Source organism: Genypterus blacodes, unplaced genomic scaffold (assembly GCF_046128005.1).
Source record: "Genypterus blacodes isolate CSIRO-AG114 ecotype Tasmania unplaced genomic scaffold, CSIRO-AGI_Gbla_v1 ptg000098l_1, whole genome shotgun sequence".
Lineage (NCBI taxonomy): Eukaryota > Metazoa > Chordata > Actinopteri > Ophidiiformes > Ophidiidae > Genypterus > Genypterus blacodes.
In genome coordinates this window covers 58,473-78,382 of record NW_027466902.1, presented here as the reverse complement: position 1 = coordinate 78,382, position 19,910 = coordinate 58,473, and the positions used below count along the sequence as shown (strand labels likewise).

Below are 19,910 nucleotides of genomic sequence, written 5' to 3'. Positions count from 1 at the left end.
CAATGTGAAGAGCCGGATAAACGCAGACTGAAGAAGCGGTTGAAAATGGGAAGGGGGGCCGGGCCGCTGCTCTTGAGAACCCCTCCCCCCCTCCCTCTGAACACTGAGGAGTCATGAGGAACTTTTATCATTTGGATGCTGTCTTTCTTCATGTTTGCCTTTTATCGTGAAATACAGTAATATCATTAATAATGAAATTTAAATATATCGATTTTTATCTCGTGTATAGGTATTTGTTGAATTTTAGCGTGTGTGAGACTGGGTTCGTGTGTGTCTGAGGCTGTGTAATGCACGTGGTCGTATGAGGACGGGCGAGGTGGGCGCAGTCTTAAAGAGGTGGTGCACTGGGAGCTTTGATCAGCTGTGGTTTGGAAACCTTTTGATTCCTTCCATTGAGTGTCTTCTGGTTTGTGTTTTTGTCGATCAGTGTCACTGCTATGAAGTTTAGCTCAGTATGAATAAATGTAAAGACTAAAAAATGCAATGTCGTCTACATCAAAGCTTGTATCATAAATTAATAAATCTTTAAATAAGGCAACTTTTGATTGTCTGAGTCTTTGAAAGAGTTCCTCAGATACATGTTGTGTTAGGGTTTGTCCTCTTGGTGGCAGTGTTCCCCTGTGAGCGCTCAGAAATGGGGGATCCAAAAGTTTTATAAACCAAAAAAGGATCTATGTTGAGAGATATTAGTGATCGCAAGTCTTTGGAATGATTTAATAGAAATCACAACACATTTAATCCCAGCTGCTATCAGAACATGGAGCTTTAGGTCCAGCTGGATACTGGGACTCACCTGGCATATAAAACCCTGGGGGACCCTGAACCTATCACGCCCTGCACAGGTCGCCAATCTATCACACACAGACGGGCAAACACCTTTACATTCATCCTCATCCTCACCTACGGGCAATTAGGAGTTTTCTCTCCGCTGCGTGTCTGTGGTGGTTTGAACTTCTTTTCAACAGCTTTCATTTCAGGAATCTGCTGCTGACATGTATCTGCAAGAAGTCCAGGTTTCCACTTGACGTTGGCAGTGCAGCTTAGGAAAAGTAAAGTCAACCCACCTCTCTTTCAACACGCTCCCTAACCTGTCGTTGAAACTTCTAACCCCTTCTTCCCGTCTTCATACTTTCCACTTGGCCCTTATCTGAGCCGCATATTCACCACAAATGAATTCTGACAGCGCTGAAAGGAAAGTGATTGTTGGACGGAAGCGTTTAGCTCACTGCTGAGGTGACTAACAGTATTTAAGGGATCAGGGAGACGATCTGTCGAAGTTCTCTGCTACTTTACTCCGCCGCATTCAGCTAGGGCCGCAGGATGGATTGCTTCTTGTGGTCAACATGACTCAAAGAACATGTGCAGCCACTTTAGTTGGGTGTGTTGCAGAGGGCTGCGGTCCAGAAACGGGGCTGTTTGTCAAAGTGCCGCCCGGCCTCCTCTGTCCTTCGTGTGGACGCATCTATTCCCAACCAGACAGCGTAAGTGCTGCTGGGAAATATGCTGCTCAAGTGATATGAAGATTCTGTTGAAATCTATGATACTGTAGTTTGAAAGGAGCTATTTGAGCTTTCATCAATGTGCAAAGGCAAATCATGCATCAGCAACGATTTGGTGCTGAAACAACAAACAGGAATTTGACACTTTTGCAAAACGCTTTTCCAATAAAAATGTTTAACATTCACTGGTAATCTGATAATCTGTTTTCCTGTCCCATTTGAATGTTTATTGGGTCCTTTGGGGATCATCTTAAGGGTCTGGGAAACATGATGGCCGTTTAGCACTGTGATTTCGTTTTTTAATATGTATGTGAATAATCATTAAACCGTTGCAGCAGGAATTCCCCTTCCAAACATCTCCATCTCTCATTATCTTCCAACACTCTATGGGACGCTATCTTCACCGCTCCACCACCTCCTCCTCCTCCTCCTCTTCCTCCTCCTCTCTGTTTGACCAGTTTGTGTCAATAGATTGAGAAATTGTAATAAATCAATGATAGAAGATGAGTGCGTGCCTCAGACTGTAGGAGATGCGATGTGCTCTGTTTTCCCCTTTGCTGCCTCAGTTATCTGTCAGTTCCCTCCATATTAAAACCAGCTGTGAACACACACACACACACACACAGTTCTGCACACACAGTAGGATGAAGGCTACCGACACCGCCGACTCCTCCGCTGCGTTACAGAATGTTGCCATTGAAGCTAAACGGGTTGATTCCATGTTCAGTATCGGAGTGTTCGGAGTGAGGAAGTGTGTGAGTGTGCAGTCAGTCAGGACGGCCGCTTGTTATCATGTGAATCCATTTGTCCACACCAGGTCCACCATGAAAGAGTTCAGTGGGCCAGCGTGAAAACACACACACACTCATCCAGGGGCTGAATTAACCCAGCGGGGATTCAGCTTTCATGCTGCCTGCAGGATCTGCTGCTGTCGCTCTTCATCTCCACTCATCCTCTCTCCTCCTAATTGGGAAAAGGACACTTGTTTATATGGATCTTTGTTTCCAGATGAAGGGATCATAGCAGGAAGGCCAGGGATGAAGGCTTTTGACCAGGTGTGTGTGCATGTGTGTGTGGTGTGTGTGTGTGTGTGTGTAGTGAGGATGAGGAGGTTGTGAGGCTTGAACAGTTATACGCAATGTTTCCATAGTGGAGCAGCAGCAGAAATGTGTAGGACCAAAGGGGGGAGTGAGTTCAGCTCCGTTTTATTTGGCCGTTTATTAAACCAGATGGTCCCCTGATCCTTGTAACGTGCCACTGTAAAAGGGAAAGGGGCCACGGGTTTGACAACAGCATTAGCTATTTGCTGGACAGATGGAAAGAAAAGTGCAGCGCAGGAGCTCAGTGTGTAGTGTGTGTGTCTGACTGAAAGGAAAACCATGTGAAGTTCATTGTCTCTCAGTTAGGAACTATGAACAGGTTGTTGACTCGACCCTCATCAAGACATTTAACATGGAAAGGTTTGTGACAAATGACCCAGAAGTGTGGGAGGAAAACATTCAAAATGGCGGAGAAAACCAGTGGAGCGCAAATGTTGATGCTATGAGTAACAGTTCAGAAGTTAAAAGGCCAAAAATGTAAAAGTGGTAAATACTGCGCCACCATCAAGCCAACCAGGGTCAAACATAATTGGATTCTTCTCTGTATTTTGTCCAATCAGCCCCCCAGGTTGAATTGACAATCACTTTTGGAGATATGTGGGATAATGTAGGTTAGACTTCTACTCTAACTTCTCCATCCTTGTTTGACTCAAAGGAAAAACACAAATCCTATTTCTTTTGGGATGATTTCTTGGCTCAGCACACTGTGTCCTCATTGTTTGGGACAAACGGTCATTTTTTGGGGGGGGGGCGCTGGCCTCTATCCAGACCCTTGCTCCAGTTTCACTCAAAGCGCTGAAGCACCAAATAAGTTATGAAGAAAAACATACTAAAGCAATTACACAAAGAATTGAAGCCAAAACACAGAGAATGCAGCCCATAAAAAAAACTAGAAAAAGAAAAAAGAGTCATTCTGAATAATTCAACGACCCACGTCAGAGTCATTACACACCAGCTCACACTGATTACAGACCTTGGTGTTCTCTGACATAACGGCTTACACGTGCACCCTGATTTGTGCGTTGAGTCAGTTCTTACATGGTGTGTAACATTCCAATCAGTGTTGCAAACAACTTGGACACCTCTTCTGCATCATCAGATCTCCATCGCTGCTTGTTTCATGTTGTTTAATGTGTCTCGTCTCTGCAAGCTGTTACACTCTGAGCCTATTTCCCATCTGAACTCAGGATAATTAATTGAGATCATTTGGTTCCATTTTGTGTACGGATGAGTTTGCATCTAACGGCTATGATGTTAGAAACTCAGACCTGGGCCCCTCTCTTCATCCTCAAGTTACTCCCGCCCACACACACACACACACACACACACACACACACACACACACACACACACACACACACACACACACACACACTGACCTGCTCTTTACCATCCTACTCATCTTCTGATCTGCCCCGTCCATGAACCTTCCCTCAATCCCCTACTGACCCCCTGACAGACTCCACACTCACACACACACTTTTGGGCCAATTTTCACTTCACACACGTGGCGCTGACTTGCACTGGAGCGTCTCACTGACTTACTGACTTAGGATCTTAAGTCCAGTTCAATCTATGGAACGATGCATGGAAAAGTATAGAGATTCATTTGTGTAGGATTTATTCCATGCTCAGTGTAACATCTTAAATATATAAAGTAACTACAGGGTTAACTTCAGGAGCAGATTAAGTGTAACGTTAATTTACCTCTGACATGTTTGTGGACTTTAGGAATAAGAAGTGATTCCAAATGTCATGATTACAGGCTCTGACCTCCTCGCCGCAGGCCGGCACATTATTAGCCGTTTCCACCGTATCTGCAGACGCCGGTGCCCTCCCTCTCTCTCTCCCCCTCTCTCTCTCTCCCTCTCTCTTAATGTGCAGGTGCCCTTTGCTGTGTGTATGTTGTTCATTAAGACATCAGAATGCTTTACATTCGGTTGCTCTTTTGGTTGGCCGCTGGAGCCGTGAGCTGTAATTCCAGTTAGTGAGCGAGGGATCAGATGGAGGTCACGGCCGGCAGGTGGGGGTCTCAATGTACGAGTCGGCCATTCCTCCCCTCTCCCGACTACATTACAGCTTTTATCCTCTCTAATGGGATCTCTTGGTGGGGAATCCCGAGGGTGATGGGGATTAAGATACCTGGCCTCCATCCCACGCGCGTTTACAACATGGGGTTCAGTCAATATGTAACGTTGGGCTAAACCACTGGGGCCTTATTAGGGGGGGAAGCAAATGCCAAACATAATTACTTGTATGCAACATTGTAAAATATAAACGTCATTAGTCATTTTGAGCTGTGGGCACACTCCTTAGTATAAACACAGGAAAGTTAATTATATGAGTTTAGTTTCCCTTAATATGCCAGATGAGTGGACAAGTTGTTGAAAAATAAACCTTAAATTAAGTTATTAAAGCTCTTAATCATGAACTATTGTATTATGGTTACCAGCAAACAAAACCTCTTATTATGCTGAAATGCTTTTTTTGGCTCTTTTAGTTCATATGAATTTATTGAGTGTGTAGATTCTAGAATATGTAAAGAAGTTTGAGCATTTCAAGTAACATTCTGTTTGGTTTCATTAAGACAAAAACCCTTAAACTCTCACTTAAAGATTTGCTTTCACCCTGAACTTGATTCTACTCCTTAAATCAGGCTTAGGTTGGAATGTCCATGAAAGAAATCCTGTTAAGAAGTAAATCAAGTGAATTTGATCGGAGGCCAGTGTGTGTGTGTGTGTGTATGAGGCTGTGAATGCTGCTCAGTCTGTGCTGATGTTAATGTGTTTGATCGGAGGCCAGTGTGTGTGTGTGTGTGTGTGAGGCTGTGAATGCTGCTCAGTCTGTGCTGATGTTAATGTGTTTACACCCAGGATGTTGTCTCATGCTGGCTCCAGCCTTGACTCAGCTGAATGTGACACCGCTGTAACTCAATGAGAGAGTATCAGGTATCAGGAGAGTTGGGGAGCCGGAGTCTGACCCAACAAACACCCAGCGTCGCTTCTTAGCCAGCCTGACTGGAGTCCCGAGACGCATTGTTGGACGAGCTGCACAGTTTCCGAGCATTACGGCCAAAGGGAAAGAAAGGACGGAGAGAGAGAGAAAAACTGAACTTGGAGGAGGAATAAAGAGTCGAGTGGAAAAGACCAGAGGGTGGAATGAATCCCACTTCTCCTTGTGAAGGATTTACAAAGAGAGGAGAGAGAGGGGAAAGCTGCGAGCGGTGCTGTGAAAAGCTGTGCAGTCTTTTAAAACAGGGAAAGAACGAACCAGGCAATGCTTTACATTCACAGGGGCAAAGGCCTTTAATATCGCCCCATAAATCCCTGTCCAAACTGATCATTTAAGCTTCAAATGGAATCCACACTGACTAAAACAACAGATTTTAATCAGCAAGAGAGGAAAAATAAACCTGTGATGTTGCTAATGCCATGGGCAACATTAGATCAGCAGCCTGTTCCCTTCATTTTGGATATCAAGGCCTAAATTCTCTAACCTGCTGCATGTTTTGCGTTTCCCCCGGCTGTCCTACATCTGATTAGTTCAATCAGGATTGAGAATCTCAGTATTAAGGGACATGTAGGGACATATAGGGCTTTACCTATTAAAGGGACCCTGGGGTGTTTGTTGTTTTGGGTCCTCTGTTGTGGATTTTGGGATGATTACAGCATTTTAAAGCTTTACAGAGGGAAGTTTGTCCATTTCTGATTGGGTTTAGCAAAAAAATGTAGCTGGAATTTGGTTTTATCATTTTCCCTGAGTCTTGACCCCGTATGTGTATGTGTGTGTGTGTGTGTGTGTTTGAGTCTGTGCGAGTGTGTGAGTCAGTACATAACAATCCGTGTCTCAGTCTGCACTCCATCTGTCTGTCACATGCCGTCTGGGCCACTGCAGCTCGGTGACCACAGGCTGCATGAAATCAGCCTCCATGTTGCTTGTTTTCTTGTTTACCTCCATGTTCTCCGTCATGTCTTTTGATCCTTCGCAGTCAGGGAGTAATGTTCCTGTCCCCACTCCCCTCCTCCTCCTCTGCTCGTTCTTTCATATTTACAACTCAAACCGCCTGCTGTAATAAACAAAAGCTCTCTGTCATGTGGTTTGATGATGCTGATGTTTGGGGCTTTTCTTTCTCTTCTGCGGTGCCGGTGTCTGTCTTCTCCGTCTGTCCGCCCTGCAGAACAAACAGCACTTAGTAGCTCTGGTGCAACAGGAAAAGGTCAGGTGGAGTCTATTGTTGCCTCTGATTTACAGGCGGCAGGTTCACACTCTTTGGGGTGCTGTAACACACACACACAGTATCCACGTTACTGTTCTGGATGGATGGAAGACACAGACACGACTGTAAGACGAGGAGCAACACACACTCTAAATAGAGCCCAAAGACAAGTGGGGTGTGTGTGGAAAATATGCAGCTGAACAAGAGGTGAATTTGTGATTGTGAAGTTGCTGGATTTGCACACTCAGACTTGACTCTTGAGCAAGACAGTTAAACTTCAAAGTGCTCCTGTGAAGCTGCCTCGTAAAGTTTGTGGTTGTAATTAGCAGCTTGCAGTAGTGAAAGACGGTTCTCATCCCTGCTCTTTCTTTGTGCTTTGTTCTCCATGCTGTAATTACCACTTTGGCGTTTTTGGCCTGTGAAGTTTTAACCATTAGACTTAAAGGGATTTCTGTTCACATCTGTTCATATTTGTTGCATCTCCTCCTATAAGTTGTGGGTTAATAGTCACAAACGTTTACATGTACATGTTTACACGTGTATTGTGAAAGAGAAAAGCCATACTGATGATGTAACAGACACGGTTCAGTACAGGGTGTTGTCCTTGTTCTGCTCTTGTGGTTAATGGTGTCAGAAAATGTAACGAGCTGAAAATAGTGATCCAATGGCCCAAGTACAGCAACAATCAAATCCCTGTTTTCATGTCAATGCCGTCGTCTGAAAACCAAAACATCCCTCATTTCAGTGTGAACACCTGAGCTTCACTGAAACACAATATGAGGTTGAGCAGGATGGAGGTTTGACCCGCTGAGACGCAGCAGAGTCTGTCCCACTCCTTACCACATGGTGGCTCTACAGAGCAGTGTTGTTTACTAAGCAAAAGAGGGAAAGAAGAAGAAGAAGAGATTCAGCTGTTTTCTATAAACTTGGCTTAAAAAGTAATTTTCAGATTTATTGAAGGCGAGGCTCATATTTTCTGTTATATTTCCATTGTTATAAAAAAAATAAGAATGCACCAGTTGCTTCATTTATAACGTTGATTTGAGAGATCTGTATTTTAAAGTCTTTTGTGAATCCCAGTGCTTCCAAAGCAGCAGGTATGACAGGAAAATGCAGATAAGATCATGTGTTACATCTGCACCAAACATAATCAAACACATCACATGCAGGATGAGCTCTAATGTGTGTATATGTAATACAAAGATAAACAAGTTGGAGGCAAAACATTAAACTCAACTAAGTTAATTAAACTTTGACTTTTGCGTGATTAGCTGCAGGACTCTGACATTGATTGAAATCTTCAGATTTAAAGTCAGACCAGTCAAACTCTCTGGATGTTCCTCTGTTATACACATTTCTCCAAAACTGGAAGATTTGTATTGAGCCAGAGTGGGTAAGGAAGAGCTGATGATGTCATAATAACATATAACTTTGCTATTTTCATATGAAAGGGTTCCTTGGAGCTGCATTTCTGCCTGCATAGTGAGAAAGTTAGAGAGTGGTGGTAATTAAAGACAGCGTGGCTCAGGTTAAATGTCTCGTGTGTGTTTGTTGTGGGAGACCAGAGGGCAGCAGGGCGGCTCAGCAGAGCTCTGTTTTCACAGCCGAAACTTTCCTAAACTGACACTCAGTCAACACTCACAGGCCCAAAAGTCCACCACATGAACCCTGCAGAGGAAGAGGGAGAGAGAGAGAGGGACGGCTCACGTGTTACACAGGAGCTGCTAGACAGACTCAGTGATGGACGAACTGAACAAATAAGCCATTAAGTCCTGCATTGAGCATTTTACTCGACGCTAAATCTCTGTGTGGGGCCCAGAAAGAGCTGAGGCTGCCTCTGCATGAATGCAGCTGCTGTAGAAATGGCTGCTGTCAGCGGGTTAGGCCGACTGATTAGAACTAAAGGAAAGAGCTTTTATGTTGCTGCTGCAAAGAAACATCAAGTCCCACATAAATCACACAGTGCCTCCTCACATTTGTTTTTAATGTATATCTAATGTTTATCTATGTGAGACTTTGTTAAGGCTTTAAAGAGTTATAGCTTACTCTATTGGCTGTCAACGCCATTTATTACAGACTATCATGTCACTATCACAATGTCATCAGGTTATGTTGGGGAAACTCTTGACAGCTAAGTATTCTATTCTATTCTATTCTGTTCTATTCTATTCTATTCTATTCTATTCTATTCTATTCCTGGTGAAGACTTGGTGCCTCCCCGGTCTTGCTGAGGTCATATTAGATTGAGAACTGTAGAATATTCTAGTCTATTCTACAGTATGCTATTCTGTTAAATTCTAGAATAGAATGTAGTATTTCTGCTCTATTCTGATTATTCTACAGAGTAGCAGCAGATCTGTTCTGACTTAAATTTTCTCTAATCTGGATGTGGATTGGAGTCGATGGTGAGGACAAACAGCTGTGGTGCAGCCTCGTCTGTGCTGCGTTCAGGCTCTGGCCTCTGACGACTCCTGTATCTTTGTCTGCCTGTCTGTCTCCCTGCCTGTCCCTCTGTTGTCACCGGTCCCACAGTCCAGCTGCCAGATGTCTGCGCTGCCTCACATGCTTTGAGGAAAAACAGGAAGATTCAATGTGAGACGTCAGATGATTCTGTTTGTGCTGGGGCTCAGATGGTGACGCTCACAGCTGGCTTCTCATTTTGAATCCAACGTTTCTATCTTCTCTAATAATTTAATGTCATTCTGACCAGATTGTTCTCTTTGGTTATCTTCCTGATGAAAACACTTAGTGAGTTAGAAAGGAGTAAAAACAGCAGCGAGAGGAGCAGAAACGTGTTTAAAATGTTTTCAGTGGTGCAGAACATCTTCCTGAAAGTTTCCCGGTGTCACACATACTTGATGTTTTTTTCCAAGTTTTCCTTGGCTCAGCATGGGGCATTCTGGATTCTCCATCTTATTATAAACAGACATGCATTAGAAATAGTTTTGTGGTCATCCCAGGCTCGCTGGCTCTCGTCTCCTTCAGCGTTTTTGTTTTGCCTCTGAATAACCTTTAGATAAATTGACATCATTGGAGTGTCTTTCTCACCACAGCGTTGTCTTTGGGAGCTGTAAATCTCCTGTCTGTTGAGTTTAGAGACTCCAATCAGCCATGGATTAAATGCTGGTCAAAACCATAAGCTACAGCTGAGTGCAGAGCAGGTCTGCAATCCAATTAAAAGTGGCGTATTGCCTCATGAGTCAGGCAGAGGTGCAAAACCCTCAACTCAACTCTGCGTGGAGAGTATTATCCTGTGTGAAATGAGCTTTCAAAGGGTTGTGTCTGACTCTGGAAGTGGAGGGGCACTTTGTTCCTGTGTGATATGAGGCCTTTAAAGGATTAAATAGTGGGTGTGGAGTTGAGCCCTGAGCGCTTGGACAGCTCTGAAGCAAAAATCTGGATCTCTCCTGTTCAAAGCACACGAGGACAGGAACACGCTGTCTTGTCATTCCCCGGCAAAGAGGAAAGGGCCCCAATAAAAAAGTGCGTGCCCAAACCTCAGTGAATTCCTGATGAGGGAAAGAATGCAGAACGAGAAGCCACGTTCCCTTCCTTTCTAGATTAGGTTTGTTTTATAACCTCCAAAACCTCCCAGTGCACTCTGTTGGCTCACTCTGCTCCTTATTCACTTGCTCAGTCCAAAGCGTAATAAAAAGAAGCTTGTAGTATATGTCTGGGGAGAGAGGTGAGCGATGGAAAAGGGTTTAATATGGGAGAGGGAATGTTGTAACAGCTCGACATATGAACTCATGCGCTGATTATTCAACCATTGTTAGGATGTTTCATTTGTTTGTTGGAGAGGAGTTGAAGTAATGGAGAAGGACCAGCTAGGAGTGAGGGAGGGAGGGTCTCTGGTTTTTACTACTTGTTGTATCACTGTAGACACTCTGTCTACATATTGAGCTTGACACCAACATGCAGTTGTTTTTGTTAGTAAGCAGTGTCACTTAATTGATTAAGTGTGGGGATGAGAAGCTGCATAAGAAGGCGGTGTGCAGAGATCTGGACGCCTACAGCCGCACATGCAGCTCTGTTCCTCAGCTGGATGTGGATCATCTCCTCCAGCTTCTTACTGCACACTGATAACACATTACACACACACACGCAACAACAGACACGCTTCACACAGCTGCGTGATTTAAGTGACACTCCTTCATGTTCATGTTATAAAATTAAGATATATTCCATTGTAAACAGACATTAAACAACATCAATAAACAGTATAACTCATGAGGAGGTCTCAGGCTGTGTATCAACGGGAAAAAAGCTGAATAGAAAACTCAATACTAACTGTATATAAAGATAAATAAACCGAATAATGCTCCTCATCATAATGAAACTGAACTCAGAACTATGAACACACACTCACGCACACTGTTATCAGAGTAAACAATGCAAATACTAAGTCAACATGAAAAAAAATGAACATACACTCTACACACACGCACACACTGCGGATCACTCTGTGGGTATTGTTGAGGCTACTTTGTTACCTGGCAACAGTGTTGTTACTGTGGGAGGGGGACTTCTCTGAGCTCTGTGGTGATAACATTCCAGAACATTCCAGGCAGGACTCAGGTGCCCCCTCAGCCTGTGTGTATGTGTGTGTGTGTGTGTGTTGGTGAGCATACATGGCGATTTGTCTTGTCCACGTTGATTTAGCATTGGAATGTGGAAGTATTTGCTCCATTACAGAAGGCCAGAACATTTAATCGATTGAATTTTGTTTGAAACGTTTTATTTTATTTGAAACGTTTTATTTTATTTTATTTTATTTTATTTTATTTTATTTTATTTTATTTTATTTTATTTTATTTTATTTTATTTTATTTTTTTGTTAATTTGTAAATAAAGAACTAAATATAATTGTTTTGTCTTTCTTAAATCAGCCCCTCAGCCCAGTTACACACTATCACATTCACATAACGTAAAGGGTCAAACAGGGACTCACAGGCGGGAGGCAGAGGAACTTTTCAGGGGACATTCATGCAGAAGAGCCTGAGCGGGAACGTTCCCTCGGAGGCCGGCTGTAAATATTTGGGTCTGTTTACTGAGTCTTTTACAGCAAGATTTGTTCCTCCGCTCAACGACTTGAATGCTTCTCGTCTGTGTCTCCTCCACGGAAACGGACACAAGAGGCCGGATCCCTCTCATGTGGTCGGATGGTGTGCAGTCACTCATGTCACCGCTCTTTTGATGATTTCCCAGTATTCAAACCATATTGGTAAGATGGATGATAAAGCCTCTGCAGTCGCTCTTCACATCCAAGAGTCATGTGTTTGCATTTTAACCAAATTGCAACATCTGTGTCCCTGTCAAACATCCAAATCACTTTACCACAGTAGTCTTCATTTATCAGAGCTGGAGAGGCGTTCAGGGAATTACGTTTTATTCACCGTTTACATTGTTGGCCTTAGACTTCTATGCTCCCCTGAGTCTGTTTCTATCTGTGGTATCTGTTGAAAATGGGAAATATCCACTGCATACTGATTCCTGTCATTCCTAAATTCCTGTCAGATGACTTGGCACAGACATTTTACAACACTGCAATGTGCTGAACGTTGTGTTACATGAAGAATTCAAAGCATGCAAGTCATTTAGGTTGATTCTGTTTAAAAGCATCCTTAGATAATCCTTCAAATAATGTAAAAAGATATAAATGTCATAAGAAACAATCTAAAATCCACATTCTACATCCTGCTAACAAGCTGACTGTAGGTTGTTGTTTTAAACCAGAGATTGGAGTGACAGGAGTTCATTCAGGATGAGATCCAGAGTTCCTCCCACACTCTTCACTCTGCCATGCTGGTTGAAGATATCTGCACCTCTCTCCTGATGGGCTCCATTGGCGTCAGTCAGTTTGCATTCCTTATTTCTATTTTCCCTTTTTTTTCTCCTCTTACAGTTCATGCAGCCAAACTGAAATGACATCATGCCGAGGGGAAGCAGGCCTGAATACGTACCCACAGGCCCTGCAGGAGAACCAGGGACCAACGGCACGGGGGGAATCTGCTCAAACGTATGACGGGCAGGTTATCAGGGAGGAAACTTTAACATCTCACAGGCTGAGCTCTAGCACAGATTATGCACTTTCTTATCTGGACTAAAACGTGGAAAATAGTCGTCCTGTAATAATGGAAATAGGGAGCGACAGATGGGGTGGGAGGGCTTTGATAAGAGCTGAAGGACTTATAAATTTACCCAGAACGGGGACATAAAACATTGAAGCAGAGGCTGGAGAGGCTGGAGAGGAGACAGGGGGACATTCTTTGTGTTCACAGTCCTGCTCTTTACAAAACGTCAGTCTGAAGGCTCCAGTGTCTGTGGTTTCTAAGAGACAGAGTGTCTGACTGAGAGTGGGTCAAGAGCTGCTGTATTGTTATGAAAAGCTCAGTCTACAGATCGCTTGTTTATATCTGAGACCAATTATCTGATTAAAGACTCTGTGATCCTGCTGATAGATCTTGCTTAGAGAACCCTCACACATGGACCCTCACATGATGTCGGGTTAGATGTGCAGGCTCCATACTGTCATTGTTGTTTCTACTGCATTTTGATCACTAGATTTCCCTTCATAGCCTGTTTAAGAGGAAACCTGGACATTTAAAAAAAAACACTCACTTTTCCATATCAAAGACCCATAGGCACCTTTAAATTGTGCTAAATTTGATGAGTGAAAGTGTATTCTGTATGTAAGAGATGAAATGCTCTGGGCTGTCTTATTCTCCTACAGATTCACATTACGGCCCATAAGGCAACACTGTATATAGGGAATGAATCGTGTTTATACATATGGACCTATTACAGGATTTGACTTGTGGTTGGTGCTACATTTCCATGGAAAATCAAGGTATAGCTGCTCACATATACCCGGGGTGAACTCAGTGATGTGGAATCTTCCAGGCTGAACATGCTCAGCCTAGACAGCTACCAGTAATGACACATATTAAGGGGAATCATGTGCAAACACAGAATAATTATGAGGAACGTGAGAAGATGGCCGTGCTTCTGTCGGTTGTTTTCATCTCTCTCTCTGTATTCGGTGACAGACTAATAACACATTAAGGAAAATGACGTCCATTTCTCCCTCGAGGAAAAAACTTGGTCCTGTTTGTTTTCTTAAATGAATCATCTTGGAAAGTGTGAGTTTGAGCCGGGCCAGAATGTGTATACGACAGCACTCCTGTGTGTGTTGTGTGTGTGTGTGTGTGCGTGTGCGTGTGTGTGTGCGTTTCAGATTGGAGGGTCAGGGGCTGAGCACACAGGTCAGTGACCTTCAGGACCTCCGTGTTGAAGAGACGGACAAGAAGTGGATGGTAAGAAAACACACACCCCTACACAGTTAAATGTCACAGATGTGTGATGTTCAACACATTATTAATTGTTTTCATGTAGTTTTATTTTTGTCAACATAAAACAAACATCTCTAATTAACCAACTTCCAACAAGGACGTCAACAAAACTAGGAAAAGCCATTATGAAATATGAAACAGCGTGAGGCTCAGAACTTACCAATCAACCCTTGTACATACATCAGAATGTGTACTTTGACAGTGTTAGCTGGAAGAATTGCGTGCTGGGAGCTTGCTGCTATTGGCCGCCGCCCCTTGTGACCCTGAACAGGAACAAGCAGGTCTCAAAGAACAATTGAATGAACTTTGCCAAAACCGCAAAAAGGTCCAGAAACACAAGGAACACATCCAACAGCTGTTTCTAACTGCTTTTATTTGACATATTCTTCCTTTAAACTGTCAAATATAATGCAGGTGCCTCCTTAGAACGCTAAACTATGAATGATCTATATATCCAAAATTAGCCAAGGAATCTACTTGTCTACGTCTAAGCCGGACATGAGCGATCTGGACCGTGAAGAGTCTTTTGTTTATCTCGACACGGCATCTTTACCGAATTACACAGTTTGAAACAGTTTGGTAAACGCGCTGGAAAGTTTCCATGCACCTTTGATGCACCGGCACAGGCATCTGCTGTCATACCCGTATCCTGTTTCACGTTTAAGTTCATACAAAGTGTCGGAAAAAGAACGGAAATATCAGCAGGAAAAGCCGGAGGTGGAAGGGGAAACAACCTGGAAACAGAAGCCAAGTAGCTAATTGACCAAACACACACACATACTTACACACACATAACACAACAAAGAAAACCTTGCTTTTGTCTCGACAACCGTGCATTTGAGTTCACCTGATGGGGCAGAAAAGCGTTTTATAACAGATATAAATATTGCACCTTTAACTCCACTACATGAATCTGATGACTTGACTATTTGACAGATTTAGACGTTAAAACAAACTGCTGAGTGAGTTAAACTCTCTTGTTGTGGAAAATGTAAAGCTTCACAACACCTGAAAGCATGAAAATCAATCATTGTTCATTCAGTTCTCAATTAAGAGGATTTAAGAAGATATAACACTGACAGAGACATTCTTCTTTACATGTTACCGCTAATCTGATTAGTGGAGTAAATATTTCACTGCAGCACCTTAAGAAGAAGGTGTTTCCCCTGCAGCCAGGACAACAGCGGGCACATTGTGTGGAGAGCCTGACTTGTGTCCTTGTTGGGAGATTCCTTAGCATTCCTGAAGGTGCTGTGACTGTGACTGGAAGGTTTGTTTCAGCACCCATGAAGCGGGATCACCCCATGGGAGAAACACTGACCTGCTTCCCAAATTCCACAGGTTCACAGAGATCCTGAGTGAGACATGAAGGACCTCATGGAGATCAAGGTCAGGCATGCGGGGAAGCGGGATGATCCGGCATGCAGAGGACGTGTGAACGCCGCTGCCAACATGCCCCGACGATCCTCCCGCCCGACAGCTACCAGCACACAGGAGTCCATTAACCTGCCTCACTATCACCACCTGCTCCCGGCCTTTGGCACAGGGGGTAAAGAAACATATTTTGGCCTGAAACAAGACTTTTCTTGCTTGGCTGTAACTGTAAGCTGTTAATCAAACGGCCAAATGCCTGATAAGACAAAGAGTATAAACAAAGACAATCTGCAACTGGCACAGAAAACATTGGATACTGCAGGATCCCAGCCGTTTTGGATCAGAGAGAAACATTCCAGCACAACAACTCTCACTGCCACAGCGCGGTTGAGTCCGGTGCGTCCATTAAACTGATGAGGAATATCTGTCACATGGTCCCTCTGGTGAACTCTGGTGTCCCCATGGCCTCATGTGGGGACATTTGGCTTTATAATTTGATTCTTGTGTTTCTGTTCTCCATTAATGATTTGATTTATCTTTTTTTAACGTGCATATTTATATTTACTTGTCGTCTGAGTGAAGGGACATAAAGTTTCAGCACTTTTCACTTCTTCATCCTACTTTCCAGCTGATCAACAGCTGTTTGCATGGTGGCTGCAGAGAGGGGCGGGGCGTGAGGACCTGAGGGAGGACGCTGCAGAGAAAACACTCCTGTTCACACATATTGTAGACCCACATACACACGCACGCACGCACGCACACACACACACACACGCACACACACTCCTGATCGCAGAGCGGAGCAGGTTTCAGGGGCAGTGAGTGACGCACTGGTAGAGCCTCAGCATCTGGTGCTGTAGTTGGACTCCACGCTGTAAGAGTACGAAGAGGAGAAGTACCTGTCTGTCTGCAGACATGAGGAAGAACTGCGACATCATCCTTTCCGCTACTTTTGATGGGCACCTAAACGCCACTGGGATGTAAACCCGACACAGTTACCTCACATTAGCGGGTAAAGTATATGACGTTATCAGATGCTTCACAGCGCGCGTGATTGTACTTTTATATCGGTTTGTTTTGAGTGTCGACACGTGTTGTGTTTGAGGACAGTGACCGGTGATGCATTCATAGGTCGCTGGATTAATAAGCATTTTTACCGGAACGTCAAGAGTTGATGTAGAATTCTGATTTTCACAGATTTAAAGCGCTCCATGATGAAATGAGGTGACTGAGGACGTCGGGTGGTCCATTCTTTTCGTGTTTAGTGAAAGTTGAGAGTTTTAGCTGAAAGGAAACGTGATTGTGTGTGTGGTGGATGTCCACTGCTGCGTGCGTCAAATTAGATTGGTGTGATTCCAGGCTTCAAACTGGCATTGCAGCAAGTGGATGGAATGGAATCATATTCTTCTTTAAATAGACACGAGCAGATCAGAGGTGACGTGAAAATCTGCTCTCTCCCACCACCGTCATCATCAGTTATAATGCGTTTGTGTCACTTCTGCAAAGGGAATTCTCCTGGACTTTTCTTTTTGTAGTGGTTTTCATTATAAGTCATCTTAGTCGTATGATTAAACGGACAAAGACAGGGTTATAAAGTAGCTTACATCCCAATATGTCAGCTATATCTTACCTGTTTTACCTGTGGGTGATATTTGTAGATCTACAGTTTAATCCCTCCATTTATTTAGTTTACGACATGGACAAATTCTCCTTAATGAGTAGGATATAATATATGTAACATGTCAACATGGAAGGTAAAGGTGTGTGTGCGTGTGTGTGTGGAGGGGGTGGTGATGATGAGGACCTAATATCTGTGGGAACGTCTGCATAACTCGGCCTCCTTTGTGGTTTTATATGGGGGCAGCAGCACATTTGTACTTCAAGCGTATGGACTCTGGCCCCACCCTGTCTTTTGTTGAAATTAATGCTTTGCTTTACCACCGTGCCCCGACTTGTTTCTTTTCACTTTTACACACCCTGGGTCCACAGTCTGAAGGGGGTTGGATCAAGTATCTCTGTGTGCCTGCTGATCTGCCCTCAAGAGCCCACACACACACGCACACACACATACTGTGACTAGTTAATGTTTGATGGAAAACACCTCCTTACCTCTCAAATATGTGTTGGACTGTTAGTCAGCCCAATACTATGTGTAATATGAAGGACATGACCATTGAACCTGTTCTCTCCTATGGAATGTGTCTGTGGCATTTGTAGCAGACATTAAAATGCTTGTTCTTTCTAGCAGGCTTTACTGGTAATCTATTTTATAGGAACAAGAGGGTCATTGTTTCCGCCTCTCAAGAGATGAAATTCAGAGTTTGTAAGCTGATCTCACATGCATAGGCATCGTGATTTACAGCCTGTCAATGGGAAAGAGTCCATCTTAATGAGGGATCATAGTTTGTGTATTGGTCAGAGGGATTATTCTTGTTCTTCACAGCTGTGTGCTCAGTTTAGTGTTCCTGCAAAAACAATAATCTGATTATCTTGTGTGTTTGCTTCCTTTGTGTGTGGTTGCAGTGTTTCGTGTCTCCACCATGTCACCACGTCCCAGCTCCGTCCTGGCTCACCTGCTCCTCCTGCTCCTGCTGCCCCTCGCTCTGTCCTTCCTCCACCCTCCTCACCACCACCCTGTCCACGTCCCAGCGCTGGTGCCTCACACTCCTACGTCGCTCACCCGGTCCTGCTTCAGCGCTCAGACTCAGCTGGACTTCACCACTCACTGCAACTCCAGTTGCTTCCACAAAGGAGAGCGAGGCGTTCAAAAGGAAGAGCTCAATGACAAACTGGCTTTTGAGACCCTGTACGCTGATGGTTCCCGCACTCTTACGACTGTCGATGTGGAAGATGATGAGGAGCTTGAGAGCGCCACACCTCCCTTTGCCCGCCTGTCACCGAGGATGAAGCCCAGGCACAGGCGTGTAAGGCGGCAGATCTATGGAGCGGACGGACGTTTTAACATCAGAGGTGACAACTTCCTGTCTGACTACCCGTTCTCCACAGCCGTGCGGATCTCCACTGGCTGCACAGGCGTTCTCGTCTCCCAACGTCACGTCCTGACAGCTGCACATTGTGTGCATGACGGGAAGGATTATGTCAAGGGGGCGCGGAAGCTCAGGGTGGGCTTCCTGAATCCTCCTTTCAATGGCACCAACGCTGAGCTTACATCTGCCAAGAAACCTCTGGTACGCTGGGTCAGGGTGAAACGGACTCGTGTGCCTAAGGGCTGGATCCAGGGCCCTCAAGACGTCAGCATGGACTTTGATTACGCCCTGCTGGAGCTGCGGTGGCCACACCGTCGGCCTTTCATGCGCCTTGCTGTTGCTCCGACCTCTGATGACCTGGCAGGGAAGCGAATCCACTTCTCTGGTTTTGACAGCGACAGACAAGGGGAGCTTGTCTACCGGTTTTGCCCTGTAGAAGAAGAGTCCAACGACCTGATATACCAGCACTGTGACGCCCGGCCCGGAGCCAGCGGCTCAGGGGTGTACGGAAGGGTGTGGGATGACGGCTTAGAACGCTGGGAAAGAAAGGTCATCGGAATTTTCTCTGGACACCAGTGGCTGGAGATCGATGGAGAGAACAGAGATTATAACGTGGCCGTGCGCATCACGCCTCTGAAGTTTGCTCAGATCTGTTACTGGGTCCACGGGAACCGACTAGACTGTCTGCAGGACTGAGATGGAGAAGAGACACAAGCTTTGAAGGAGCTGAGTGAAAGAAAAGAAAGCATGAAGTAACAAAGAATATGAAACATCTTTGGTTCTTCTTGGACATTTTAAAAAGGATTTAATCTATTTAACATCCATCAGTGGCTCACAAGCAGATACATTCATCTGTGATCTAAAAAGACATTTTTCTGACAGTTTCATTTGCTGTTGTTAACCTTTGGGCCTAAATCTGACTGATGTCATCATGGCATCTTTGAAAGCATCCCCCCCCCCCCCTGCAGTCAGATTAATAATGCAGTCAAGATTTCCATCTTATTAAATCAAGACACTTTTCTAAAGAGGGGAAATTAGACCTCTGCTAACGTGTGCAGTGTGTCTCAGTAGCACCGTGGATGATTGCAGTCTGTTAGAGACGATTATATCGTTCCCATTCTTTAACTCCTTCCTAGTTGAATCAGCATGTGTGCCTGCATGGAGGATTGAGAAGTTTATTCCCGATAAAGGGTTAATGATCTTTGTACATGTTTCTTTAGAGTGGGCAGTGTGCATTTATGTGTATAGGAGGGACAGTGTTTGTTTAATTTAAAATGCTTCATATGTATATATTTTAATAAAACGTCTAACCGTGGCTGGTCTTTGAGTGGTCTTGGCGCGCCCTCTGGTGGTCATGTCGGGTTGTGCAGCACCGGTGTTAC

At 44.3% G+C, this 19,910-nt stretch overlaps 1 protein-coding gene across 1 annotated transcript; it reads left to right on the top strand.

Moving 5' to 3' along the window:
• The first annotated feature begins 16,268 nt into the window (after positions 1-16,268).
• Positions 16,269-19,843, top strand: prss23 (serine protease 23). The gene is made up of 2 exons (XM_076159435.1): positions 16,269-16,553; positions 18,065-19,843. Exon 2 carries the CDS (start codon positions 18,082-18,084, stop codon positions 19,222-19,224), a length of 1,143 nt encoding a protein of 380 aa, XP_076015550.1. The 5' UTR covers positions 16,269-16,553; positions 18,065-18,081; the 3' UTR covers positions 19,225-19,843.
• Positions 19,844-19,910: the final 67 nt, after the last annotated feature.